Consider the following 19871-nt stretch of genomic DNA (forward strand, 5'->3'; position numbering starts at 1 on the left):
AGTTTCTGTATATATGTACCCAGCAAGCACCATAGTTAGGATAATATCTATGAGGAGGCTATTCCTCAGTGCTATTACTTGGGACATAGTAGTGCTGTTTAAAATCAACTCCTTGGACTGTGGTGCTCCTGCTGACAATCATTCATCATTGTAAAGACACTGCTTCTGTATCGCTGCATACTGCTATTGTTCACAGGCTCCCAAAGAGAAGTCTGCATAGGTCAGTAGTTGTGCTGCTGGCAAGGGGTGGGTCATAGAGACCCAACTAGAAAATGACTAAACAGTGGGGCTCATCCCCAAGAGACATGGACGCACATGCTGGTGACTGGAAAGAGCTGCACTCTGGGGACTGGAAAAGGTTCGCTCCTGGAAAAGGAGTGGCCACACATCCAGGGACCACCACAGACTTTTAAGCCCGTTATGCTGTGCTCAGGGACAGGGAAGCCAGTGGGATTAGTCACTAAATTGACAATATCCCCAAATTGCCTAGTAATACTTAATTGAGCTTGGGTTTAGGTTCCAGGTCTCTTGGGAACTCTCACTCTTGAATTAGGATGTGGAATCCAAATCCCCCTCAGGCCTGAAGCTACTGATGTTCAGTGGTTAAATCCAGGTCTACCCTTTTCCAAGTGTAACCTCCACCAAAGCACACAGCACTGTGGCAGAAGGGAGCAATGAAACCCAGGTGAATAAGAAGACCACAAGGTAAACAGCTGCTGATTTTGCTGAATGCTTTATTTTATTTTCTATTTACTCTAATCTCAGTCAGATTGGACCGGTTACTTTTTTTTATCCCTGCTCTGTTCACGCCCAGTTGCAGCAGGAGCAGCTGGTATCAAAGACAAGACCGGAGCTGCAGTTCTCTTGGTAGGTTTCCCCATTCACGCAGTTGTAGAAGCTGTTCTTGTTGGTGGGGTCTGGGTAGAGGCCACTGGCTTTGCCGGCACAGAAGCCACTGCCTCCAGAGCCGCTGCCTGGGCTTCCACCAGAGCTGCCGCTGCCACTGCCACTGCCACTACCGCTGCCACTGCCGCTGGCACTAGTACTGGGAGGCTTGGTGACCGGAGGAAGGGGCTGAGCTGGGGGCTTGCAGGCTGAAAGAAAAGGAGACATGGTTTAACTTTAGTCGGGCTATGTTTGTGCTGGGTTCAAGACAGCTGGTCTATCCGTGTGTGCGCCTAACTGGATATCTACCTAACTTCCCACAGACCTACCGTTCATGCATGGATAACCAAGCCACTGATTTTAATTCCTAAATTTGTACTGAATAAGGTCTGAATAAGTTCTGATGTAGGTTTCTGATTCTTGGAATCATATATAAATAGGGTAGATGGGGCTGCAAAAGGGAATCGAGTCCAACCCCCCCGTTCAAGACAGTTTCTTCTCTGTTTAGTAAGAAGATCCACCATAATAATGAATCCAGGCTATGGTGTTCAGATCTGGATCCTGTGTCAAGTCCTAAGCATCCAAAAGCTTATTCAGAGGCAGATCTTTGCCTCTGGCTGGGCTCTAGCTAAGGTTTCCACAGGGAGTCTTTAACATCTATGCTCTGATGTTCAATTCAGTCTCAGTGCTCTTTAGCATTACGTCTCAGTGCTGATCTGCAATGACTCCAAACCTAAATCCCCACCCACATTACACTATTATAACCTCTCAGCTCTGCGGGAGGACAAACTCCTTGTATGCTAATCTCAGCTCTTTCAAACCCAGCATTTCTCTGCCAGTTCATCTCTGTCCTCACCTGCACCATGTTCTAGGTGCCAATCCCGTGTCCTCCACACAGTTCAACTGGGGCGTCTCAGCCTTGACTCAGGTCTGTGAGCTCCCATCTAATCCTAATCATGTTGAACTACAAAATGTTCTTAATTTTTGACAATGTCTCATAAAAATGAAAAATGTGTCACCTGATACTCAACTGCATTTGAGCTGAGCTGGGTCTCAGAGGATGAAAAGTTTTTTGGAGTGATTCTCTCATGCCATGTAAAGACTGACTTTATACCTAAGCGTCTGACACGTGCACAGAGAAGCTGGATAGAAGGGCTCTACAATAAAGAGCTCTGGATGCTCCCTGATTTAATTTACTACTCTTGAGTATGTGGTGGTCGTGGGTCCCACTGTATCAGATTGAGAAGAACATTTATACACCTCTTCTTGCCCTTCATTTCTTATCTAGATCTTGGGAGAGGCTGTGAATCCTGTAATTCCTGGAGCTACTCACTAGAGCTCTGCAGTCCCAGACCAGTCTTCAGGGTGGTGATCAAGGGGTATTTGCCCTCGCCGCAGAAAGTGCCAGTGAAGTCATCCAGGTCAAGGGACCAAACCACAGCACCTCCAAATCCGCTCTTCTTCAGCCATTCAATCTGTTAAGTGCCAGGACAGAAGCCAACATGAGTCCAGACAGTACTGTAAAATGAGCTGAAATAGCTCTGGTTAGATTACTGCAGAGAGTCCAGACTTACCTTGATCTCAAAGCTCTTCTGGTTGTCATAGCCCAACCACTCATCACCCTTGTAAGCATAGGGCACATCCTGAGGGGTGTACCAAACCTGGGTGGCTCCGTTCTTCAGGAAGGTGCAGATCTAAGAAAAGGGGAAGGCATGAGGATTTAAGAAGTGATATGTAAAGCACAACTTCAACCCATTACAACTCCTGTGAGGTCTCTGTAGGTGTTTGCGGTTCATTGTTGATGGAGCACACACCTCATAGTAAGCCAGGAAGCCAGACTGTCTTGTGTATGGTCCAGCAGGCCCAGGTCCATTTATTGGGGCGCCAACGGCGGTGTCGGAGGCATCTCTCAGCATGAAGGTGTGGCCGTAGGTTGGGAATCCAACAACGAGCTTCTCAGCGGGGGCACCATTGCTCTTCCAGTAGTTCATAGCATAGTCCTGTAAAACAACAGGTGAGTCCAGACCTCTGCAGAGATTTGTCCAATGACACACCAGAGCTCACCCCTCTGTATGTCTTCAGGGCTGCCTCATTGCAGCCTCTATTGGTCCGAGTCCCCAAGCTCTCAAGATGCACTTACCACATTGAAGTAGACATAGCTGCCTTTGTCAGCTGGTCCTTTGTAGAGAGGGCTGTTCTCTCCAGTGAATCCATCCCAAGAGCCATGGAAGTCATATGTCATCACATGGAAGAAGTCAAGGTACCTGTTGGGGAGCAGTGTGAATATCAATCTCCAATTCTTTTTAACCCTTGGAACAGCTCACTGCCCCTTTAGTGCTGTCTCTATGGGGTAATACAGGTCATACTCCCACTTCCTGCTTTCTGGAGTCCTGCACGCACATCTTCCTCACCAAGCTTCCCGCGTAACAACTTTGTCCTCCTCTGGGCTTTGGACACCCCTGCGATGGGCTGAGATTTAAACTCTAGTGCTGAGGAATGCTACAACCAGGTGGTAGAGCACAGATCTTCACAGGGACAGTGCACCGACAAGACCAGGGGTTGATCTGTCCCATCTCGCATCAGAGATGCACTCTTGCCTTCTACTAGATGACAGTGTTATAAAACCAGGTTGAATTCTGGCCTATGGACCCATGCTGCGGAGATGCTATGCACCTGGTATTTGTTGTTCATGGAGAAAAGTGCCCAGTATTACTAGAAGGCAGAGGACACCACCATGTGAAAGCAGAGTACTCACTGGCCCAGCTCAGCAATCTGGTAGCCAGCCTCGATGTTGGAAAGCCCTGCAGCAACAGCAGCAGTGACCAGGAGTCTTGGTTTGTTAACTTTCTTGGCTTCTTGCTCGAAGGCTTCCAGCAATTCCTAAGGAAAGGCAAGGACACACTTGGCTGTTGGAAACCCCCAGACTGAGACTCCTGCATCCTGACCTTTCTAAATAGAGGGGGCTCAGGCAGCCCGGACTCCCTTCCCCTATCTCCAGTTCAGATTCTTGAGGACCTGCACAACCTTTCCAACCAAAAGAAAGCTGTCTGCATGCAGGGAGATGAGATGGAGTGGGGAGGAACTCAGGTCATTTGATTGCCCATGGGAGGAAGCTTTTTATCCCTCCACTGATGAGACTCCTCATTGAAGACTGTCCCAAAATTATGCTGGTCAATGCTTTCAGCTATCTTAGGTTGAGCATCCCATGTTTTGGCCCAGCCAGCATACATATTGGCTGGGGATATATATATATATTGTAACATAGTGAATTATGCTGCCCTGAAATTGAGGCGATACCTTTCCCGCTGGTACTCGCATGAAAAGGAGACATGTCTCTTATCTGAAATCAGCAGATTTCTTTGACTCCAGGTTATTTCTGATCCAGCCAGCAAAGGATTTCTTGCCTGCTGTGCATTATCTAGTTGGTCATTCCAAGTGATCTTCCAACTGGTGACCCCTCAGCAAATACTTAGTTTCCTCCTTACCTTGACCAGCACGGTGAAGAGTTCCTTGTCCACAGAAGGGCTGCCTCTGGAGCCAGGGTATTCCCAGTCAATGTCCAGCCCATCAAATTCATACTCGCGCAGGAAACTGATAACGGAGTTAATGAAGGTCTGGCGGTTGGCAGAACTGGCCACCATGGCTGTGAATCTAGGGCAGCAGGGGAGACGAGAGTCAGGGGAAGTGGCTGCTGGTTGTTTCCTGCAGTCGCAGCCATAGGAGGATGCAGCCAGGGGAAGGGGGTGGTTTGGGCTTACGGTGCTGTTCCAAAATTCCAGCCTCCGATGGACAGGAGAGTCTTCAGCTCGGAGTTCCTGGAAAAGAAGGGTAAAGCATGAGTTTCCGAGCAAAATAAATATACCAGAGCCTCTTTTGCATCTCATTGGATGGACTGATACAAACGATTACCATCATGCGGCACTTAAAATGCAGTGCCTGTACTACCCACCTTGGTCTGTATTCCCCTTTGTTATGTGGCACAAGGGCAAAGCTAGCTGTAATTTTAAGTGCATAGTCACTCAATGCAGGTAACCTGATGTACTCTCATCTTCACTGTCTGCTCCTTCTTGCTTCTCATGGAGAAGAAAGCTCTTGCTCTAGACTTGCAAGCTGTGTTTGGCAGGAAGGGGCAGAGAGTTGTATTGTGCACAGTGCTTTAGCCTTGGCTCATTATGGTACAGGAGAGCTGTTACAAGAGATGAACTCCAGTGATCAGTAGGTGGGTAGTATTAGTCTGTACAGGAGAGCTGTTTTTCTAATTTTTAACTTGTAGTTGGAAGCAGGGCAATGGATTCCCCTCTATTCTAGATACCTACTGGTTTTTCAGGTCATTGAAAGATTTGTAAAGGGTCACGTCATTCCACTCGATGGTTGCAATCTCATTGTTGGTCATTCCAGCAAAGGCATAGAGCAGGTGAGTACACAGGCATGGGTCAATGTCCTTTGGGAAGTATTTCCCTGGGCTAGGTCTATATTGGCCCCAGTTGGTGAAATAGCATGAAAGCACATAGGCAGAGCCTGCAGGGAAGAGCAGGAGGGAAGTTTGACATGAACATCCAAACAAAATGAAGTCCCCATCTCTTTACAAGCCTGATGTGGGGTTCCCATAACTACATTCAGTGGAGGCATTGATAAATCCTAGTATATGATTTTCTTATACTTACTGATATGATTTCCTCAGCAACTTATTTTGTTGTATTCCAAGATAAATCCAGTGGGGTGGGCTGTATATGTATTTACTGAAGTAAAATGGACCATCTTGGGAGCAATGATTTAAACTGACCAGTGGTATACATTTGTGGCCTAAGAAGTGTCTAACAGGCTAAATCAGGTGTGTCTGTCATAAGAACATAACCATGCTAGGTCAGACCAATCTATCCCAGTATTTGGTCTCTGACAGTGGCAAAAAAAGGATGCTATAGAGGGGACAGCATTGAACTGGATATCCCCAGAGCAGGGGGGACAATTATTTCAGGTGGAGGGCCCCTTACTGAGTTTTGGCATGCTGTCGAGGGCAAGCTAGGGGCAGATAACTATTCATTTTCTAAATTTTTTAGGGGCCCCGTGGACTGGATAGAATGGCCTGGCAGGTTGCATCTGACCCGCGGGCCAGATTTTGCCCACCCCTGCTCTAGAGTGACCTATCCTCTATTTAGTATCCTCCATTATTGGTTTGAAATACCAAAGGAAACATCTCCAACCATTCTGTTCAATAGCCCTTTCTAGAGCTGCCTGTCCATCCATCTATGTAATGCAATCTTTTACATACCGTGCTTAGATAATAAAAGTATAAAGTAAAATAATGCAAATATATTACTACAGCTGCCGTTTCCCAAGGGTGAACAAGAATAAATAGATTTGTATCTGAATAAAGCACATACCTATCTGTGCATTCAGCAGCAGGACCAAGCCTAGGAAGGAAAAAAGAATAAGATTGTTATTCCTAGAAACATGCCACCTTTGAGTGGGTTCAGTGCAGCTGGTACAGCATCCTCTGTCCTCTGATGCCAAGAGTGTTTGACTACTGTAATGGGGAGGAAGTCATCTTGTCTTTGACTTAATGACTTCTTGTGAATGCTCAGATCACTCTGCAGTAATCTACAATTCAGCAGTTCAGAGATTGCTGCCTTAATTAACATAAAATCTTTTTGGCAGGTATCCCAGCTATCAAGAATAGAATGATTAATATTGTGTTAATTTATTCATATTTAAAGTAATAAACTACATCTACGTAAACACCCTAACTCACTGCTAATACATGCCCCCTCCTTCTAATATCTAGAAAATGGATATTATATATCTGAATATTTGTAACTTTTTGCCCAAAGCTCAACCTAAACTATCTCCCCAATAAGCTGGGGGTGGAGCTGGCAAGGAAAGTGCTCTGAGAATCGGTGGATCTTGCTCTTAGACTCGAGGCCAAGGCCTGAACGCAAATTTGGGCCATGGCTATGTTACAAATGGCCATTGTCACAATATAAGGAAGTAGGACCCTTGTCCAGCAGAGCTGATTCAGGCAAACCAGCAAGACTGGGTTGTGCACAAGTAATGTCTGTGGCAGTGCAAAGCGCAGTTTTGCTGGTTCCAGCTGCATCCACATTAAGAGTGCGTTGCAAACCCAATCTGCCAGGATTACTAGACCAAGAAAGCAGTCTAGACATAGCCTTATTGTCTGTGCAAAAGGCATTGCAACAGCCAGATTCAGTCTTGCACTTAAAGCTTGGGAACCCTGAACAATTCAGAAAGCAAGCCAGCATTTTCAGAGGCCTGCTGTGAGCGGCACAACTTCATATATCATCTCTCCTGTATTCTCCCTCCCTCCCTCCCTCACTGTGCATGTGTGTGTTTGGGCGCTTGTCTCCAAGAGTTTCATGCTTTCTCTCTCTCTCCTTTGCTATTTCTGAATGGAGTAAAATACATTAATTATATTCAACATTAACTGCGAAAGCATTTAAGACTCTATCTTAAGGCAAATATTTTGTGCGTAAAAAAAATAATAAAACACAGCTTTCCTTAATGTTTCAAAGTGTTCTGCTGTATTTAACCCACATGTAACCATGTTCCTGAAACTACTTACTATTATTTACAAAGACATTACAATCCTTTTTGTCTTAAATTTTGAAAGAGATTGCAAAAGGAATAGGTGAATTTTTCTGTGTCTGAAAATAATGTATTCATCAAAAAAAAAGAAATTCTGGGACAGCAAAACTATTTTGAAACTGATACAGAAATTTGGACAAAAAAAAGAGATTTATTTGAAGTTTGCAGTCCAATATGAAGTTTCAGTTCTGAATTGAGCTACATGTAACAATAACAGTAACAAAAATGCCTAAATGAAAATGACATTTTTTGTCAAAGAGAACATTTCACTCGGCCCAAATTTGCTGTGTTCTTCATTTTGTCATAAGGAACTGCATTTTTCATTTGAGGTCAACCTAAAAAAATATATGTTTAATGATTTTTTTTGGGTTGCCCACCAAACTGAAAGATCAGCTGTTCAAAGACCACTAGTCACAAATCAATATAGTAAAGTTTCAGAGCGGGACTTACCTGTGAGAAGGAACAACTTTGCCATCTTTGCCTGTGTACTGATCCAATGCTGCCTCTCGCTGCTTTTTATACTGCAAGTTTCTCTCCACTGTGTGCAGTTCCTCTATCATGAAAGATAAAGGAAGATTGTGGTATTTGATGAAGGTAAGCATGTGATGAAGATAAGAACATATTGAAAAATAGATGCTGATACAGTGGACTCAGTTAAGAATTTGAATCTAGAAAAATAGCTTTATCAATCTTTCTGTTTTGAAGGCACTGTTGGATATGGATGGAAGATTATAGTAACACTGTTCTTGGCATGTTGGTTACAGTGGTAAATATTATAGTATATTATAGATTAAAAGTTACATGTGTGTATCTATTGTTCTTGCATCGTGATTTGCCGCATTACAAGGGTGGCAGAGAGCGTATTATATAATATGCTTACGTAAGGTTTCTTGTCACCGTTGTAAAGGCCGTTACCTCTAGATCAAGGTGGAAGCAACTCTAAGAAGTCTACTGACAGAAATGTGGTTAATTGGGATGATCAGGATTAACCTTGCTTAGCAAAGGCAGTGATCAAGAATAAAATGCCTAAACGTCTTTGAGGATCCAGGTTCTACAGCCCGATGCTCTTCTTGCTCAGGTTACAGGAATCCAAAATAACTTCACTGAAGGCAGGGGAGCTCCTTTGCAAACCTTAACAGAGGAACAGACATTGAAAGATAACACTATGAATGTCCTTTTGGACAAGTGGTATGGTTCAGTGATGTTCTTCAAGCTGTCCATTAACAGCGTGAGGATACAGTGCAGTATTCAAGCACTAAACGAGAGCCCATGAAGACAGCGCAACATTCAGGCTTTATTCCTTCCTCCACATGTCTCCCCACATCAAGCATTTCCTGGATGTAGATTTTCTCAGTCCCTAGACATGACCCAGTTCAGAGACATATTATATATCTTCCTCACTGGAGGCTTTTCATCATCCTAATTCAGATACAAAGACCTATTCAGTCTTTAGCCGCTGTCCTCCAAGCAGCCAGTGAAGTTTCATTTAACTCCAGTCATGATAGTACTTGTGTGATAGGGAATAAGAAATGGGTTATAACGTACTAAATCATTTCACACAGGCCACTGGAAGGCTGTCAGAGAGGTCACAGGAGTCATTCAATGTGAGAAAACACTAGAAAATCAGGGCCAGAGCTGGGAAAAGACAGTAGTCAGGCTGCTGGTTTTGGGAGCAGCGCAAATAGGGCTTGTAGCTTCCTGCATGAAGCTTGGAGGGTGAAGCAGGTGTTTCAGGAAAGATGAGACCAAGGCAACCAGTGTGTGTGCCCCTGGCTATGATGCCAGCTGCAATGGTAGCCTCTCTGTAAAGTGTTTCCTTTGTAAGGAGCTGGTTTGGTTTGTAAAATATGGGGACCTAAATCTCTCACGTTATGTATGACCCACTGTGCAGTGTATAAGACACATGTGGGTCCCTTGACTTCTGTGGAGTCTTGTCTATTCACACTGGCAAAGAGCTCGGACTTTCAGACCCCAACTTAAAGCATTGTCCCAACATGTCCTATTCAAAGAAGTGTTTGTCCTTGTTTTTGCCATGCTCATACATTACCAGTAGAGTTGAGCAGAATTGTTCAGGACAAATTGATTTTTCCAAGAAAATGTGTACTTCGACTGACCACAACTCTTTGTGAATATATGTTGAGTACATCACATTAATGTGACCAACAAAGAAAACCAGCAGAGATACCCTCCATCACTGTACTCAGAAGTATTTTGTAGCAACTGGTAAAAAGAAGGGAAATTACCACCAGGTCACCTAGACTTAATTTTTATGGGATCCTTGGGAAAAATAATTAGGTCGTTTCAAGAAGAGATTTCTGTGACCTATATGACCCGTTTAATTTATTTTATGTAACAGATAAGATATTCACACCTTTAAGGGGAGAAGATATCGCTGGAAATACGTTTCTAACATGCTCTTCAGGTGATAGTGTAACAAAAGCTTTCCAAAGACTTCGGATAACTCCAACCTTAATGACCTTAATATCTTTACTATATAAGGTCTATTGCTTTCTATAGGTAGCTTTTGACCAGCTTGCCCTTGTTGTTGAGATTAGTCAGCACATTGTAGAAAGCTACATGACGTGAAATGTAAAGGTCAATCAAAGCAGTAAAGGCATAGTTCTCTGAAGTCTACATAGGGACATGGCACCTTGTTTTCCTGGCTCTGGAAGGTCAGAATTTAAAGCCAAGATATACATTTGAAGGTGATGTTGGTGCATTTTAGGTTTGTAGCAGAGAATTATTGAAGAGAGAACAGGAGTCTGCAACCCACAGCCCACAGGCCAGGACCAGCCCATGATGCCTTTGGATCTGGCTTGTGGAGCCAGTGGCATTCGGGGCAGAGCCTGTGCTGTGCCATAGTTTGGTGCCTGTGGCTTCTGTCCATGGCAAGGCCTCCAGTGGAAGGGGGCTTTCTCCCCCTTGAGCTGCAGCTGGGCTGCAGGGAGGAGTGGTGACACCAGCCTGGTCTTACTGGCCACCCATCTCCAACCCCAACTGAGTCATTCCAGCCCCCCGCAGGAAAACATTGCCAACCCCTGTCCTGGCAGATTTAGTGTTAGAGTCCCATTTATGCTTGGGCCCCTGTACATCTTTTGGTACAGTGGAGAGGTGGTATAAAATGAGCATAATTTTAATAATTTGGATAGAAAGCTGTAGCTGGATTGTCAGTATGGATGGGTAGTGATCAATGGCTCAATGTCTGATTGGAAGCTGGTATCAAGTGGAGTGCCCCACGCGGTCACTCCTGGGGACAGTTTTATCCAATATTCTCATTAACGATCTGGGAGGTGGGATGGATTGCACTCTCAGCAAGTCTGTGGATGACACCAAGCTGGGGGAGTACTAGATATGTGGGAGGGTAGGGCTAGGATTCAGGGTGACCTAGACAAACTGGAGGATTGGGCCAAAAGAAATCTCACAAGGTTCAACAAGGACAAGTGCAAAGTCCCCCATCTGCCTCATCTGAATATATTAGTGACCATGAGATGCTCAGATCAGACAGTCATGGGGTGTTTCATATGGACCTGCATCTACTGAGTTCTGCATTACAACATTGAGGATGACCCTTTGATCTTTCCAGCCATACCTTCCATAATACATAACATGTGCTCTGTAGAGAGAGTGAACTTCATCCAACTGACCTCTTTCCTAGCAAGCTGAGATTCAATAATGACAAGTTCAAAGTCCTGCACTTAAGACAGAACAACCCCATGCACCAGGAGAGGTTGGGGGCTGGCTGGCTGGGCAGCAGCTCTGCAGAAAAGGACTTGGGGGTGACAGCGGACAATAAGCTGAACATGTGCCAACAGTGTGCCCTTGTTGCCAAGAACTCTAATGGCATACTGGGCTGCATTAGTAGGAACGTTGCCAACAGATTAGGGAAAGTAATTATTCCCTTCTATTCAGCACTGGTGAGGCCACATCTGGAGTCCTGTGTCCAGTTTTGTCCCCCCCCCCCCCACTACAGAAGGGATGTGGATAAGTTAGAAAGAGTCCAGCAAAGGGCAACAAAAATGGTTCAGGGGCTGAGGCACATGGCTTATGAGGAGAGACTGAGGGTTATTTAGTCTGTAGAAGAGGAGAATGAAGCGGGATTTAATAGCAGCCTTCAACTACCTGCAGGGTGGATCCAAAAAAGATGGAGCTGGACTGTTCCCAGTGGTGGCAGATGACAGAATAAGGAGCAATGGTCACCATTTGCAGCAAGGCAGTTTAGATTGGATATTAGGGGGAAAAAAAGTCACTAGGAGGGTGGTGAAGCACTGCAGTGGGTTTCCTAGAGACATGGTGGACTTTCCATCTTGGAAGTTGTTAAGGCCTGGCTCAACAAAGCCCTGGCTGGGATGATCTAGTTGGAGCTGGTCCTGCTTTGAGCAGGGGGTTGGACTAGATGTCACCTCCAGAGGTCCCTTCCAACCTGATTCTATGACTATAAATTACATATATGTCATCTAATCTGCTAAACTGGGGTGAACACACAGTTGTGTGACTATACCTCAGTCTTGATGTAAGGCCTTCCCTGGTCCAGGTGATGGGTTCTTCTGAGCACCGACTGCCAGGCTTCATGGTTTGGGGAGTCTGTGGAGGAATCTGTCTCAGGGAATGTGGTTCTTAAAGCAACTTGAGCACTCACATGTTCCCTTTAAAAATTATCCACAACTGTGTTTGGTAAAGCACTGTATTATGATCACAGCTACAGCAGTAATCCCAAGAAGAGTGAATGCAAAGCATAGGCTCTTACTATCGTGTCATGGTGCAAGCTAGCTGTGTGTTCAGCCTCCTGTACATGGCACAGGGTTCCCAAAAGCCATAAGCCTTTATGTCTTGTGAGGAGTATGGCCTGAGCTTGCAAGGCCTGAGCTGGTTTTGGTACATACCTGGGCTAAGCTGTATCTCCCTTTCTTCTGCCTACTTTGCAGTGTCAGTGTAGCACAGCTGGGAGCAACAGGGCTAGAGAGCAGACACCGCTCCTGCAATTCCCTGTAGCTCTCTCTTCCTGCCTTTCTACAGTCATGCCTTTATTTGGACCATGTGTTTTTAAAAGGAGCTGCCAAACAGAGAAAAATAACAGCCACAAGCCAGCCACTTGGTATTTCATAGCCTTCAGTGCTTTGCAGTGATCATTACTATCACAAATCACTGTCACTAATCTACCACATCCATCTCAGGAATCCTTACAACATTTTAGCAAATGAGGTGGGGGCTAAGTTGCACAGTTGATATCCCAGAGGTCACAAGTTCAAGGCCATAGCAGAAGCGCTCAAGGGTGGCCCTGTCAGATGCCATCAAATTGGCACAATCTACTAAATACCTTGTCACAAGAACATGAAAAAGGAGAGCAAATAAGGTTTTTATGACTATTTAAACCTTTCCTGAAAAAGCACTGTCTATGGGTTCCAGTTCTATGAGACCAAGCTAAAAGTAGGTTTCTGTATTGCTCGTGAACTGTGTTCTGTCTGTAACCCATACTGGCACGCTAAAGCTGGATGGTACGCTGGATTTTGGGTCCTCAGGATGCCAGTAGCCCTAGGAGCCCCTTAGGCAGACTAGTGACTGAAGTGTCCCGTGAAGAGGTGTGTGCCTCACCCTTACTGCCCAGGATCTCGCTTTGAACCCAATGAACATGTTATTCTTTTTTATACACAACCAATTTATATACAGAAAAAATACTAAATAAAAAATATATTAACAATAGTTAATAAAACTATCAGTTTAGATAAAATTTACAACTACCACATTAGCTGGATAATTCCAGCACATTGGGTGGTCCCACTTGTGTTAAACAACCTCAGTAATTAAATTCAACTTGTTATAAGCCTTTAAAACAGTTTCCACCCCATAACCCAATTGGTTTCCTTCTGGTCACAATCTACCTCCCATAACAATAAATGGCAACACAGCTTTAACTATGATCCACCACTAGATGGTGGAGGCAAGGCTTCTGCTGCTCTGGGGAAAGTGGACTCCTTCCTGGTAACACAGAGAAACAGGCTCTGAACAGCTGCTGCAGGCAATAGGCTCCCTGTTGTTTCCCTTATTGGCAGATTGTTCTCTTAATCAGTTTCCTTCTGAAAATACACTTACTGCAAACACTAGTGATTAGATGTCCCTTCACATGGCAGTGCTGGTTTGTTTTCTCTCGGCCCACTCCCTTGCAGGACTGTCTCCCCACCCCAGCACATCCACTCGCAAACAGGGTCTGCAGGTCTCTGGCTCTGCCACTTGAGCCTTCTCGGCTTGGATTAACGTGGAACCGTTTTCAGTGATGGAAACATTGGTGTATTCCTTAATAGATCTTTTCAGTGGAAGATTTTCTGGGGTAATTGGTAAGGTGATTTACATGTGTTTCTGTGAGGAGTTGCTCTAGTCTTCCTAATCCTTTAAGTTTCCTAGACACATACACTGAAAACAACCCCCTTGCTGCATTTCTTCCTCTATCTTTTGTAGGAAGCTCGTGGTCCTTTGTTAGCAAGGGAAGGATGGGGTAAATTTGGAGCTACAAATCATCTCTGGCTTTCTTCAGGAGTTGATCTTTTCCCTGATTTTTATTCTCTCTTGAGAGGGGATGCTTGCAAATGTATTGTGCAGCAGAAACTGTAGTTGGTGAGTCCAATCACTTGGTAAAGCAAACTTTGCAGGTCTGTCTATATAACTAAATTCCAGACCAGCCGGCTCTGAGGTCCACCAGGTCCTGCAGAATCGGGGAGTAGTGCCCAGTACAGGTGTCTCACTTCAGGAAGGCAAACTATAAGCATGTGTAGCTTCACCCACTATGAAATGCACAGAAGTGCAGCCAGAACAGCCTCATATGATAATAGATTAAAACGGCTTCCATTTGGAAAGCCATTTAGGAAAAATGTTTTGGAAAATGTGTTGTCCTGTGATGCACTACACACCTCAAAAGGCTCCACAATGTGTGGCACCAGAAAACTTGTTGTGTGCCCCTGCCAGGACCAAGATCTGAAGTGTACTAGGAGTAAAGACGTGGGTGCCTAGTGGGTAGCATATGTAAGGCAAGACAATTTGGACAACTGGTGGTGAACTTACTTGTCTCAAGCTCACAAGTTGTGAGCCAGGGTATGGGGATACAATGCAATATAAATTTAAACTTCCCCTTAGAGGTCTCAGTTGGGACTCAGGAATTTAATGTACAGCTGGACAGGGACAAAAAAGCAGCATGTGCTTGATTTGAACTCTTGGTTTCCTCCCAAAAGAAATAGTGACATGCAGAGAACAAGGGATGTGCAATATCGTTACTAATGCATGCACAGTAATTACTGGTAATAGATGGACACAAGCTGTGAAGAACAGATGACTAACCAGATCAGCATCCAGATTCTTCCAGTTATTTCTTGGTGTGCAATGGCAAAGGGGTTAAGATGTCTCACTATGGATCCAAAGACATAAATTGGACTCTTACTCTGGTCTTGTCCTGACAGCCTCCCTGCATCCAGCCCAGCTGTAAATGGACAGCTAGTCATTCAGCCTGGGGAAGCAAAGGCAACCAGATGAAATGGTAACCACATGACTCCTTTGGATGCTGTTGGCTACTGTTGGCTATAGTGTGACTTAATCATGCTAACTTGATGGCTGATAGTCATCTAGGCTCAGAGCTTGGATGACCCATTTTATTGGTGGGCAGTCTTTGGAACTGGTGTCCAGAATAGGCAGGAGAGCACAATAATGACTCTGAATCTCACTGAAGTCAGAAGTCCCAGCTCTTGGGTCAGTGCTCTATCCCTTAGCCCATATTGCCACTCATAAAGCACCCATCACATTCCCTTCTCAGGAAGGGACACGCTTTCCCACTTTCATTTCAGCTCCTGTATCTACTCTTCCTTTGCAAAAATTATTGGCAAAGCTGTTAGGAGAATGACTGCCCAATCAGAGAGTTGGGTTTGAACCCTTGGGCAACTCAGTCCCCCCAGTGCACCCCATCTGGGAATATCCAGCAGGAGAGAGAGACCATTTTAATGCAATGCACATTTATTTATCATGCTCTTGACTACATTGTAAGTATCTATTGGGTGGAAGTGGGTCCAGTGGCTGTTGTGTTCATGCCCAGTTGCAGCAGGAGCAGCTGGTGTCGAAGACCAGGCCATTCGCACAGTTCTCCTGGAAGGTCCTTCCATTCACGCAGTTATAGAAGCTGTTCTTATCGGTGGGATCTGGGTAGAGGCCACTGGCCTTGCCAGCACAGAAGTTGCTGTTGCCACCACTTGGGCTGCCACCAGAGCTTGGTTTGCCACCAGAGCTTGGTTTTTCACTAGAGCTTGGTTTGCCACCCGAGCTTTCAGTGCTTTTGGTAGCAGGGGCAGCTGTGGTTGGCTTGGCTGGCTGGTTAGCAGCAGTGCCAAGAGTGGTGGCTGGAACCTTGCAGTCTGGAAGAAGCAAATGCAAAGGACAGGGATTAAAATGTGCTGGTTTCTAAGCCTGAGGCAATGCTGAAAGGAGAGGGGTGGTGGATGGCAGGGCAGGAGCTGAACAGACTTGCCTGGAGAAGTGATCTGTGCCCAAGGGAAAGACGTGCAAAGGTGCATGTGGTAAGTGTGTGGGCCGGGAGGGAGAGTGGCATCCTGGGCAGAACCAAGGAGCACCAAATAAGATACGAGGGCAGTAAGTGGGCAGAAAGCAGTGCTGCAATGAGCCATAACGATGCAGATAAGCTAGAACATGATGCAGCAGAGAAGGGAAAGATAGGTGAGGGGCTTGGGGAAGAGACTGATATCATTCGAATGATAAGCTAGGAAAAAGCCCATGGGCTGCAGCCTTTTGAGTTGGCTGGAGGGGCCTGGTGGGTGTGAGACTGGCCGAAGAGGAGGAGGCTGCCGCAGCTGAAGCAGAAGAGGTGGGTCAGGACGAGCTGAGGGCTGCCGGGCAGCTCTCTCCAGGCCTGGGGGCTGTGTGTGTTTACTTACTGGGGGTGGTGACGCCAAGGGCAGATTTCAAGGAATTCATCAGAGGGTATTTGCCTTCCCCACAGAACGTGCCAAGGAAGTCATCCAGGTCAATAGCCCAAACCATGGCACCTCCAAACTTGTTCTCCAGCAGCCACTTAGCCTGTGAAGGACAATCATGCAAGACAGAGTTGTAACAGATGGTGTAAAGGTTTTTAGGTGTCTTAGGCATCCTCTGCATTCCTTCATGCTGCATGTACACCGAATCTGAAGACTTTGCAGTCATTGTGACCATGAGTGGTCCCTATTGTATCAGCAGGACTAAAAGCCCTCAAGCAGTCAGTGAGGCAAGAGCCAGCACAAGACCTGAACTGAAGCCTCCTGTGGGCTCTGGTTGACTTCTTTTGTCTTTGGATGAGGTTCAGAGTGAACTAGAGCAATACATATTCTATGTGAATGGTGCACTTTACCCCAATACATTATTGATGTACAGTGCTGATATTCCCCAGTCTTTCCTGCCTTAGCAGAAGAACCTGCAAGGAATAGCAGGGCTTTTTGATCACATCCAGTCCTGTGAGGAGTAACTAAATGGAGAGGGGCCTTCATTTATATCTCAGTGGATAATGTCCTTTCCTGCAGGTCATGGCAGAAGTACTATGTGGAACACGTACTATTTTCGCCTGCGGGGGCTAGAACAGAAGAATCCTGGAACCCTGGAAGAAGCCTGAAATGGCAGCGAAAGCTGCGCCTAAAAACACAAAGAGGATATAGAAAATGGTTCACCTTGATGGCAAAGCTCTTCGGGTTGTCATAGCCAATCCACTGATTTCCTTTGTAGGAATACGGGGTCTCCTGAGGAGCGTTCCACACTGTGGTAGCCCCACTTTTCAGGAACTGGCAGACCTGGGACATAAAAAGTGCTTGTTAAGACAGCTCAGGGAAGTCACGCTGATCTGGCGTCCTGTAGCTATCCTGGTTGCACACCACAGGAGATTGCCAGGCCCCTGTGAAAATGGTCTGAACTCCTCAGAATGAAGACCCTGCAGGGTAGCTAGGTTTTGGCTCTGGTTTCCAGTGCTCAAGCAGGTTGTAAAACATCCTTGTGCCATTCTTTCTGGGCATCTCTACCTCTTAGAACTATTTTAGAAGCAGACTTTCAGGGAGCTTTACCTCAAAGTAGGCTAGGGTCCCGGCTGACTGGGTGTATTCTCCTGCTGCGCCTGGGCCAGATGTCGGAGCTGCCAGGCCATGGTTAGAGGGGTTGCTGAGTGTGAAGGTGCGGGCATAAGCTCCAAATCCAACCATCAGCTTCTCAGCGGGAGCACCGTGGTCCTTCCAGTAATTCATGGAGTAGTTCTAGAGGAGACAGCATTGTGAGCCAGGCAGGGAGCTGGATAGAGCCCGAGCATCCCAGCCACCACATCCCTGCCCCAGTGGCATGAAGTGATGGCACAATGCCTACACTACTCACCACATTGAAGTAAATGTATGAGCCCTGGTCAGCAGGACCTGCATAGAGAGGGCTGTTCTCCCCTGTGAAGCCTTCCCAGGAGCCCCTCAGGTCGTAGGTCATCACATTGATCAGGTCCATGTACCTTTGAGCAAAACCAAGTGACCATGGGTATCAATCTAGGGGTTTCGTTTTCCATCCATTTACCCAACACATGGACTTCAGCATCCATCTGACGTGCTCAACCATCCCTCATGGTGTCAGGGCTCCCACGCAGCTGTATGACTAACACTTCAGAGCAATGCAAAATGTGTGGCAGGATCAGAAGGGTCAGACATGTCCCTGGCATAATTATGTGAAGCCAACTGGCTTTTGCCAAGGGGGAAAGCTGGCACAGAATTGGGCTGAGAAAGTGACTGAGCGTGGTGTGGTTTTGTGATGTGTATCTAAACAACCCAAAACGTGTACAAACACCCATGAGCTACCATGTATTGGAGAACAGGAACATTTTGCTGTTTTGCTTTCGAGGTGAAAAGTGACCATTATTTGCAAGGTGCAAAGGCAGAGAGATTTGCAAATGAGATAATGTCAAAGGGTTGAAGTGAAGGTGTGAAATTTTTGGATGGCCAATTCTAGCCCATGCGACCTAGTCCTATCCTCCATTTAAATGATGTGTAGAATCTTCCCATTGACAAACCCAATTTACTGCTACTGTCTTCAGTCTGCAAGAGCTGGCTGGGACTCCCTGACAGAAGTTGTATAATAGTTGCAAACCATTAATTATCTGTTTTGAGTGTCTCCTCTCCCGTGCTTTCTGCTGCCTTCTTTTCTTTTCTTTGGTTCCCCCTTGGTTTAGAAACTTACTGACACACTTACTTGGACATCTGAGGGATCTGATAGGCAGTTTCAATGGTGCCCAGGCCAGCAGACACTGCGGCAGAGATCAGCAGCCTGGGTTTGTTGCTCTTTGTAACCTCTGCCTCGAAAGCTTCATACATTTCCTGGAATACACAACACGTCGGTCTTGGCTCTCAGTTCGGAGCAGAGGCCAATGGTAACCAGATTTCACACTCCAAGGGCCGTGATAAAGAGTGAAAACATTTTGAAGGAAAAACATTACCCAACCCATTAAATATTTGTCCTACCAGTGGATATATTTGGATACGTGTTCTGCTTTCCAAAATATTATCCGAGACACTGATTATCACAGTTTGAATTCCTGACCTGCTCTCTGAGTGACTTGAAAGGACCAATGCTCTCTAACATGGGACCATGTCTCAAAATGAAGCACCCATGAAGGAAAAATAAAATAGAAAGATTTTAATAAACTGCATTGCTTTGAAATCTCGTTTTTTTAGGATTCAGTATTTCCAGTGTAATTTAGTATGAGAAATACATTTTTAATGGTAGGACAGGGTCAGGTTTGAATGATATAAAGTGAGCAATATCCTTCATACTGCAAAATACATTTCTGGCACTAAAACAATGCCTGTAAGAGGGCAGTATCTTTGCAGATAGGCTACATAACAAACTCCATGTGCATCTCTTTACTTTAGTGTCATAGGTTATATGAGCTACTGTATCGCTTGCTAGCTATGATGGCCTGGTCACCGGGATGAAAGCTTAATGATAAAAAAGGCTGACCTGCATCAAGACAGTGAAGAGCTGTTGAGTATCAGCAGGGCTGCCTCTGTTACCAGGATATTCCCAGTCAATGTCGAGACCATCAAAACCATACTTGCGAAGGAAAGTGATGGCAGACTGGATGAAGGTCTGCCGGTTCTGAGCAGTGGAAACCATGGTGGAAAACCTATAAGTGATCAAAATGGAGATAAATGGTGACTATTGGACCTCTGAAATGGCCACAAAGTATGATGTAGTGTGTTTCTAAATGTGTTATGAGCTCCAATAGCTGGTCCATACAGCGGAAACCAAGCTACTCATTGTATCTGTCTTATAAAGGTCCTAGAACTCTATCGGCCGAGGTCAGTAATGAAAATCCCAAATTCAAAGCCAGCTAGTGAAGCATATTAAGT

The 19871-nt window shown here is 45.5% G+C and overlaps 2 protein-coding genes across 2 annotated transcripts; both read right to left on the reverse strand.

Moving 5' to 3' along the window:
• Nucleotides 1-764: 764 nt before the first annotated feature.
• LOC106736659 (acidic mammalian chitinase) lies at nucleotides 765-8031 on the reverse strand. Its single transcript, XM_059717081.1, has 11 exons — nucleotides 7936-8031; nucleotides 6267-6296; nucleotides 5202-5403; nucleotides 4644-4700; nucleotides 4371-4536; nucleotides 3641-3765; nucleotides 3026-3149; nucleotides 2700-2885; nucleotides 2460-2579; nucleotides 2219-2360; nucleotides 765-1094 (listed from the first exon to the last, which is right to left on the reverse strand). The coding sequence occupies exons 1-11, from the start codon at nucleotides 7958-7960 to the stop codon at nucleotides 805-807; spliced, it is 1467 nt and encodes a 488-aa protein (XP_059573064.1). The 5' UTR covers nucleotides 7961-8031; the 3' UTR covers nucleotides 765-804.
• Nucleotides 8032-15516: 7485 nt separating this feature from the next.
• On the reverse strand, nucleotides 15517-19639 carry LOC132244741 (acidic mammalian chitinase-like). Its single transcript, XM_059717133.1, has 7 exons — nucleotides 19480-19639; nucleotides 18712-18836; nucleotides 17857-17980; nucleotides 17556-17741; nucleotides 17169-17288; nucleotides 16407-16548; nucleotides 15517-15869 (listed from the first exon to the last, which is right to left on the reverse strand). The coding sequence occupies exons 1-7, from the start codon at nucleotides 19633-19635 to the stop codon at nucleotides 15544-15546; spliced, it is 1179 nt and encodes a 392-aa protein (XP_059573116.1). The 5' UTR covers nucleotides 19636-19639; the 3' UTR covers nucleotides 15517-15543.
• Between the last annotated feature and the right edge of the window lie 232 nt (nucleotides 19640-19871).

This window comes from Alligator mississippiensis, chromosome 14 (assembly GCF_030867095.1).
Source record: "Alligator mississippiensis isolate rAllMis1 chromosome 14, rAllMis1, whole genome shotgun sequence".
Classification (NCBI taxonomy): domain Eukaryota; kingdom Metazoa; phylum Chordata; order Crocodylia; family Alligatoridae; genus Alligator; species Alligator mississippiensis.